The sequence below is a fragment of the Mus caroli genome, chromosome 5, assembly GCF_900094665.2.
Source record: "Mus caroli chromosome 5, CAROLI_EIJ_v1.1, whole genome shotgun sequence".
In the NCBI taxonomy this organism is placed as follows: Eukaryota; Metazoa; Chordata; class Mammalia; order Rodentia; family Muridae; genus Mus; species Mus caroli.
Window position 1 is genome coordinate 122,889,062 of NC_034574.1, and position 8,839 is coordinate 122,897,900.

General features: G+C 44.7%; 1 protein-coding gene across 2 annotated transcripts in view; it reads left to right on the forward strand.

Annotated features, from left to right (window-relative positions):
* Crcp (CGRP receptor component) overlaps positions 1-7,837 on the forward strand; it is a 32,738-nt gene extending 24,901 nt beyond the window's left edge. Inside the window, exon 6 of one of the 2 annotated variants that reach the window (XM_021163974.2) lies at positions 6,728-7,837. In XM_021163974.2, coding sequence (XP_021019633.1) covers positions 6,728-6,877 — 150 coding nt within the window. In that variant the 3' untranslated portion in view covers positions 6,878-7,837. The remainder of the gene's footprint in view (positions 1-6,727) is intronic. The other variant, XM_029477294.1, reaches the window with a different exon arrangement.
* Positions 7,838-8,839: the final 1,002 nt, after the last annotated feature.

Genomic DNA, 8,839 nt, shown 5'->3' on the forward strand with positions numbered 1-8,839 from the left:
GTCATGTTATTGCTATGGAATCTATGGGGACAGCAGTATGCCACTAGGAGTCATGTTATTGCTATGGAATCTATGGGGACAGCAGTATGCCACTAAGTGTCAGGTTATTGCTGTGTTCCTTTAGCAGAATAGTTGCAGTAGGTTTCCCCTAGGACCATGACCTATGTAGTCTCAGGTCCCTGGCCACGTTAGCAGTGTAACATAGGCTCCATCTCATGGGGTGGATCTTAAGTCCAGTCACCAGGCAGTTGGTCACTTCCATAACATTTCTGCAACTCTTGTACCAGTGTACCCAGCAGACATCTCCATGGCTGGGTGACTATTAGTGACTGCTTTCCTCCTCTGGTAGTGTGTGTGCCTTCTAGTGCTGTGTGGTAAGTCAGTAGGCATGCAGCTTCCAGTTGGGCACTAGCTCTGTTTCTCCATCCTGGATAACATGAGTAAGTGGCATCTTCAGGAATTGGGCCTCACCCTTGGGGTCTGGAGGTAACCAGTAGCCCTGGAAATACCCTATGATTTGGGGGGACTAAATCATTTGGCCAATGACTCATTAAGAAGTAGCCCATTCCCAGCTCTGGAGTTTTTACTTGGTAGCATAAGGTGTCGACTTGAGAATTTCTTTATAATGTGTATACATTTTAGGGAGCTTCTATACTAACAGGTTTTCAAAAGGCCTCTCGTGTTAATTGTTGCTCTCCATATTCCTACCTTCACTCTGCCCTCCACCCCCATTTAATCCTCCTATTCATCTCGTTTGTTGATGTTTTGTTCATGTTTTTTTTGAGACAGGGTCTCTGCATAGCCCTGGCTGTCTTGGAACTCACTGTATAGACCAGACTGGCCTCAAACTCAGAGATCTGCCTGCCTCTGTCCCGAGTGCTGGGATTAAGGGCATGTAATCCATGAGCATTCTAAATGAAAGACACATACAGCTTACAGCTAACATGGACAAATGACAGAAAGTGTTCAGGGTCTGTCTGGGTTACCTTACCTGGGATGATTGTTCCTACCTGTAGCCATTCTTACGCAGATTCCTTACCCACTGAACAATAGTCCATTGCTTAAATAGACCACATCTCCCTTACCTGTTCATCAGTTGATGGACACCGAGGCTGCGTCTAGTTCCTGGTTCTCATGACTAGAGGCAGTGAGCACGGGTGAGCAGGTGACTTTGTAGTGAGATGTAGAGCCCTGTGGATATATGCCCAGGAGTGTATAGCTGGGTCACGAGGTCCATCAGTTTTCGGCTTTCTGAGGAAACTCCTCACTGGTTTTCCTAGTGGCCATATCTGCACTCTGTCAGCAGTGGAAGGGCGTTCTGCTTGGCTGCATGCTCACCAGCATCTGCTGTCGTTTGCTTTATTGATCTTGGCCATTCTGACTGAGGCGAGGTGGCACCTCAGAGCAGTTTCAGTTTGCAGCATTTCCCTGATGGCCACGGGTGTTGGCCATCAATAACTGTTTTTCAGCCATTCATGTGTCTTTTTTTTTTTTTTAAGATTTATTTATTTTATATGTGAGTACGCTGTAGCTGTACAGATGGTTGTGAGCCACCATGTGGTTGCTGAAATTTGAACTCAGGACCTTCAGAAGAGCAGTCAGTGCTCTTAACCACTGAGCCATCTCTCCAGCCCTCATGTGTCTTTTGAGCTCTCTTTTGAGTTCTGTACCCCATTTCTTAGAAATTGGGTGTTTTCTTGTTCTTCAGTCTTTTTAGTTCTTTGCTTGTTCTAGGTACTAATCCCCTATCACTATGTATAATTAATAAAGATTTTGTGTATAATTAGTAAAGTGTTTTCCATGCTGTACTCTGCTGCTTTGCACACATTATAATGTTCTCTATTGCTTTTTAGCTTCCTGAAGTAACATTTACTAATTGTTGCTATTAATGCTTCTGGTATCGGTATTCTGTTCAGAAAGCTCTTTCCTGTGCCGATGAGTTGATGCCTTTGCCCATTTTGATTTCAGTGAGATTTGGGGTATCTGGCCTTTTTTTTGTTTTTGTTTTTTGTTTGTTTTTTTTTTTGGGGGGTGGAGGGTGGTTTTTTGAGACACGGTTTCTCTGTGTAGCCCTGGCTGTCCTGGAACTCACTCTGTAGACCAGGCTGGCCTCAAACTCACAGCTGCTTATTTCTGCCTCCCAAGTGCTGGGATTAAAGGTGTGCGCCACCACTGCCCTGCAAGGGTATCTGGTCTTATGTTGAGGTCTGTAACTGATTCCATGTAGAGCTGAGTTTTGTGCAAGGTGGTAGGTATGGATCTATTTTCATTCTTCTACATGCAACTCTCCAGTTTGACCAGAGCCATTTGTTGAAAATGAAGTGTATATTTTTGGCTTGTTTGTCAGAAACTGCCGCAGACCCTCTGGGTCCCGTGCCTGCGTAAAACGGTTCTCTAGAGTAGGTGGGCAAAGCTTAGGACGGGAGTGACAGACAGACACACACACAAGAGAGGTGTTGAATCTGAATGTAATTTTCTGGTCGAGCTTAGACTAATTATATTACAGCGAATATCATAAATTGTAAAACATAACAGATACGGTACATTGGAGTTTTCCAGGTGCAAGAGGAGTGACTACAAAAAGAATTTGCAGGAACCAGATAAATGTTTAGGTTAGAGATAAGTATCCCTCCAGATGCAAGAGGAGTGACTTCAAAAGGACTATGTTTACTTAGAGATTAGCGCCTGCTTCAAACCAGCCCTGGCCAGGCAAGAATTTTACACCCCAGCGTTAATTGGGCTAGGGGGGTATAAACTCTTGCCTGGCTTCAGGAATAAAGTAGTGTCATGAACCTTGGAATTCTTAGGCCTTGTTAATTCTTTTTTTTTTTTTAATTTTATTTATTTATTTATTATATGTAAGTACACTGTAGCTGTCCTCAGACACTCCAGAAGAGGGAGCGCCAGATCTCATTAAGGATGGTTGTGAGCCACCATGTGGTTGCTGGGATTTGAACTCCTGGCCTTCGGAAGAGCAGTCGGGTGCTCTTACCCACTGAGCCATCTCACAAGCCCCGGCCTTGTTAATTCTTATCTATGTCTGGAGAATTCCCATTATTCAGTATAGTATATTAATTTGCTCTTGGCATGGAATGTAGTCTGTAATAAGAATTTTTATCTCAGTGAGAATTTCAGACTCTTTCTATAGACAACTGAATTTATGGCTAGTGCTTAATTGTTTTATGGTAGTGCTTAATTAGTTACTGAATAGGTTAAACTCCTTGCTACTATCTGGAATCTAAGAACACTGGGAAAAGGCTCTAGCTATGTTAGAATACAATCTTAAAAGGCATTACATTAAGGTCATACTAAATAGAGTGCACGTGAATCTATACACTAGGCTAATGCGGGGAGTGGAGAATGGATATTATGGTTTATAAGGATAATGGGAGAAAAATGCCAGACCCTAGGAAGAGAGTTTCTTTGAAACCCATTGCTTCATCGGTCAGCTTCCCAGCTTTCGCTATGTCAAACTGACTCAACTAAAGTACGTGGCAAGAAACCAGGTGTCTGTTGATATGTGGAATTATGTCTGCATCTTCAGTTCTGTGTCATTGATGAGCATGTATGTTTTTATGTCAATACCATGCTGTTTTTTTTAAGACATATTTTCTTTTGACATTTTTCTGTTTTTTAAAGATATTCTTCTGAATCACAGTGTTGTTGTTGTTTGTTTGTTTGTTCGTTTTTTAAAAAGAGATTTATTAGGTATACAGTGTTCTGCCTCCATGCCAGAAGAGGGCACCAGATCTTATTATAGATGGTTGGGAGCCACCATGTGGTTTCTGGGAATTGAACTCAGGACTTCTGGAAGAGCAACCAGTGCTCTTAACCTCTGAGCCATTTCTCCAGCCTGTTTTTATTGTTATAACTGTAATACATCTTGAAATATGGAATGGGAATGTTCTTATGGGTTTGCCCTTATATGTAACTTTGTCTTTTCCCTCACAGCTTTTAATATCCTTCCTTTGTTCTGTATGCCTTTTGTACCTGATAGGTGTCTCTTTCTTTAGACTGGGGAATTTTCCTTCTATAATTTTGTTAAAATAATTTTCTGGGCCTTTATACTTATTATTTGTAGATTTTGGGTTTCATAATGTTCCAGATTTCCTGGATGTTTAATGCCTAGATTTTAAATTAAATTTTTTTTTTAGATTTAACTTTTTTGATTGAGCTACCCATTTCTTTTATCTTGTCTTCAAAACCTGAAACTCTGTCTCCATGTCTTTTTGGGTTTTTGAGACAGGGTTTCACTGTGTAGCCCTGGCTGTCCTGGAACTCACTTTGTAGACCAGGCTGGCCTCGAACTCAGAAATCCTCCTTCCTCTGCCTCCCAAGTGCTGGGATTAAAGGCGTGGGCCACCACGCCCAGCTGACTTCCTGAGTTTTTGCTTTGAGTTTTATTTAAGTCTGGCTTCTCTTTAGGGATCTGTTTATTAAATTCCACTTCCACATCCCACATTGTTGTCGTTATTTCAGTCACCTGGGTGTTCTCACGGTCTTCACTAAGACATTAATTCACATCCTCTTTTTTTTTTTTTTTTTAAAGATTTAATTACTTATTATAGGATTACACTGTAGCTATTTTCAGACACTCCAGAAGAGGGCGTCAGATCTCATTAGGGATGGTTGTGAGCCACCATGTGGTTGCTGGGAATTGAACTCAGGACCTTTGGAAGAGCAGTCAGTGCTCTTAACCACTAAGCCATCTCTCTAGCCCAATTCACATCCTCTTTAAGGGCCTTGAACATATTTATCATTGTTCTGAAGTCTTTGTCTCGTGCTTCGGTGACATTGCTTTCCCTAGACCTGTTGCTGCCGTCTGGAGGAGGCACATTGTCTTGGTTGTTCATGTATATGGAGTCATGTCGCTGCCGATGCTTCTTGGTGTAGATATTGGGTCTTGCCTTTGTCTGCTGGGTGTTCTCTTCTTAGTTACTGTTGCCCTGGTCTTCGACCTAGCCGAGTGTAGTGGCTGTGGGGTCCCTGGTAGATAGCATGTCTGTGGGGGGACACAAAGGAATGGGGGTGTGCCAGGAGGGATGTCCCCTTGGGACTTGGTCTCCTGCTGCCCCTTCCAGCCATTCCTTCTAAAAATTGGCTCTCATTCAGTGAAGAGGTTTTACTTGGGCTTAAGATGTAGCTCAGTTGCTAGAGAGCCGGCACCCATGTGTTCCCAGCACTCATGTGGCTCACAACTATCTTTAACTTCAGTTGTAAGGAATCTGATATGCTCTTCTGGTCTTAGCAGGCATCAGACACACAAGTAGTACACATGTAGGCAAATGCTCATACACATAAATTAAAATAAAATTAAATAAATTAATTAAAATACAAATAAATTAAAAATTATAAAGAGTATTTTCTATTTATGTGTATGTGTACCTGTGTCTTGTGTGTGTCTGCATGAGTGTACACGTGGTCTGCAGAGGCCAGAGGAGGCTGTTGGATTCCTTGGAACTGGAGTTGCAGGTGGTTAGGAGCTGTTATTGGTTCTGGGAACCCGACCCAGGTCCTCTGCAACAGCAGCCAGTGCTCTTAAGCACTGAGCTGTCTTCTCTTCAGCTTCTCTCTTCCTACTCGTCAGACTCCAGTTCTGGATTCTTAGGAGACAAGTGGGACTGTGTGTTAGCTGGCTCTCTCTCGCTCTAACACCACACCTGAGACATTCAGCTTACAAAGAAGAAAGGTTTATTTTGCCTCATGGTTTCAGACTCAGTCCAAGTACACATGGCCCTCTTGCTGTGGGCCTGTGACAATGATCATGCTATGAACTGTTCATCTTGAGAAACTAGGAGCAAGGGGAAAAAAGACCAGGGTTCCAGCACCCCGAGTCTGAATCCTCCTCTAAGCCTCACCTATTAACAGGTCTTCCGTCTCCCAGTAGTGCCATAGGCTGGGGACCAAACCTTCCACACACAGCATTTGAGGGGCGTTTAAGATCCAAACCACAATGTGGCATGTGTTAGCTGGGAGGCTTTCCACCTGGGAATGCCTCTTGCTAGGATTGTAGTGAATGTTGTAAGAGGTCATGCTTGTAAAAATTCTTAGTGTGCCTGCAGTCACACAGGAGGCACCTACAGAGTTCTGGTGAGTGGCAGGGGTAAGGAGAACTAATGAAAGGTAGAATCTGCATCGGCTGGGGATAGAGACAGTGCTGCTCCGGGAAGCAGCGTCAAGTGATTGGGCGACACCACTCCAGTGACAGAGGTGCTTGTTGTGAAGTCCATGAGTTTATCTAGGGCCGTGCCACCCCCTAAAGGTGAATTTCTTTGCACATCCAACATATTCATGTATGGATGGGAATGGAAATAGGTTAGGATTTTCCTTTATTTAAAAAAAAAAAAAAAAAACAAGCTGGGCGTGGTGGCGGTACATAACCCTAATTCCGGCGCTGAGGACACAGAGGCAGGCAGATTTTTGTGTGTTGGACCAGCCTGCTCTACATAGTGAGTTCCAGGACAGCCAGGACTACCAATCTCCAGAGGGGGTGCAGGAGGGAGGGAGGGACAGATGGATGGACGGATGGACAGACAATCTGCTTTTTTGTATGCCTGCTCTGGCTTGGTCTGGGATTTGGCCTGGTGTCATCCTACTGTGGATCTTAGATGAGGCCCTGGCTGGCTCAGGACCAAGTGCTGGGCTGGCACTGTGGACTGCATGGCCCGGGTGGGCTGTGATGGGAGACTCACTTCCTAACCCCTGACAGGTTTCCTTTCCCTCGTAGATGGTAGAAGAGAGTGAAGAACGGCTCACGGAGGAGCAGATTGAAGCCCTCCTGCACACTGTCACTAGCATTCTGCCTGCAGGTCCAGAGGATGAACAGAGCAAAAGCACTAGCAATGACGTGGCTATGGAAGAGGAGGAGCCAGCATAGACGTGCAGCTGGCCAGGTTGTTCGTGAAGCTTAAAGCTGCAGCAGCCATTTCCTGGATGTTCAGAGAACTCGTTATTTGGCCTGACCCCCTCTCTCAGTATGCCTGATCTCAGAATTGGTTGGGGAAAAAAAAATCACAAAAATAAGATGAAAAGAAATCTTTGTGCTTTGGGGTCAAGAAACATGGGGTCAGAACAGGGCAGGGGCGCAAGATGGGGGAACATGACTGTGCAGCTCTCTGGGGTAGAAAGGCTTGTGTGGCCTGTGCCACACATGTACACAGTGGGAGCTATTCAGGCGCTTTGATGACTGTTGTAGGCAATGTCAGGCACTGCTGGGTAGAATGGAGCTGGGAGAACGGACTCAGATGGTCACCAGCTCTCAGAGCTGCACACAGCTGCTCTAGGGGAAATGACCCAGAGCTTAGCTCACTGTAGAGGAATGTCCTTGGCGGAATAGGAGATAAGAGAAAACTCCAATCTGAGCCTAGCCTGGTGTACACACCTAATGTGCATGCATGTCACACACATACAAAGAAATTAGTCCATTTTCTGTGGCAAAACCCACAACTCTATAGCCTGTGTGAGTGACAAGAAAAAGAGGCTTATCTTGACTCCTGGTTCTGGTCCAAGGTCAAAGGGCATCTGGATATGGCCCTCTTGTTGCCAGAGTGCCCAGGTAGCATAGGCTAGCATATTACAAAACATGAGAAGCGTTTGTTTATTTGTTTTCAGAGTCTCTTGCAGCCCACATTGACCTTGAACTTATTATGCGGTCCCTTCTGTCTGTCCTCATCAGACATCTTATGATTCTTCTGCCTCAGCCTCCTTAATGCTTGGATTCAAAGTGTATGTCACTCACTTAGGAGGCAGAGGCCAGCCTAGTCCACAAAGCAAGTTCCATGCCAGCCAGCACCACACAGACCCTGTCTCATAAAAATAAAAACAAACAAAAAACAGTGTGTGCCACCATACCTGGCATGTCTGTGTGTTGTAGGGAAGGGGGGAATAAGTTCCTTTTGGGTGTTTTGAGATCTCTTTTTAAAGCATTTTTTGTTTGAGAGAGAGTGTTTGTGTGTGTGTGTGTGTGTGTGTGTGTGTGTGTGTGTGTGTGTGTGTGAATGCAGTGCTCCTGTAGGACAGAACAGCATGGCAGTTGAATCCCCTGAAGCTGGAGTTACAGGGATTGTAAACTGCCCAAGGGCTGGGCAGTTTACTTGGTGCTTTGCACTGAAGCATCTCTCCAAGTCCTGATAGGATCTTACTTTGTTGCTCAGACTCCAGACTTGAGGCATCCTCCTGCTTCAGCTTCCTGTGTCTGCCACCACACTGGACTGCCTGCCAACCTTTGAGTACCAACCACTTTTTAGGTTGAAATACTTATTCTTTACTTTTAGAATTGTATCACTGTTTGTGTGTGTGTGTGTGTGTGTGTGTGCACGCACATGTGCATGTGGATATTTGCATACCATGGTCACATGTGAAGGTCAGAGGGTATCTTTTGGGAGTCAGTTCTTTCCATCCAGTCTGAGATCCAGGTCATCAGGCTTAGGTAGCAAATACCTTTACCCATGGTATTACTTATTTTTCTGCTGCTGAGGTAAAGGCAACTTAGGGAGAGTTTATTTTGGTTTATGGCTCTAGCCCAGGCCCAGGAGCAGGAGCAGGAGGAATCTGAGGGCTCACATCTTGAACCACAAGAATGAAGCAGAGAGAGCAAACAAGAAATGGCGTGGTATCTTTAACTTTCAAAGCTTGTTTCCAGCGACATACTTCCACCAAGGCTGCACCTTCCCAAAGAGCACCACCTCTGGGGCCAGGTGTTCAGACCTCCGAGCCGATGGCAGATATTCTCATTCAACACACCATACCCACTGGGCCACGCTACAGCCCCAGCGATGATGAATCTTTTTGCTTGTGTGTCTGTTTGTTTTATTTTTGCCTCTCTAGTCCTGGGATTAAA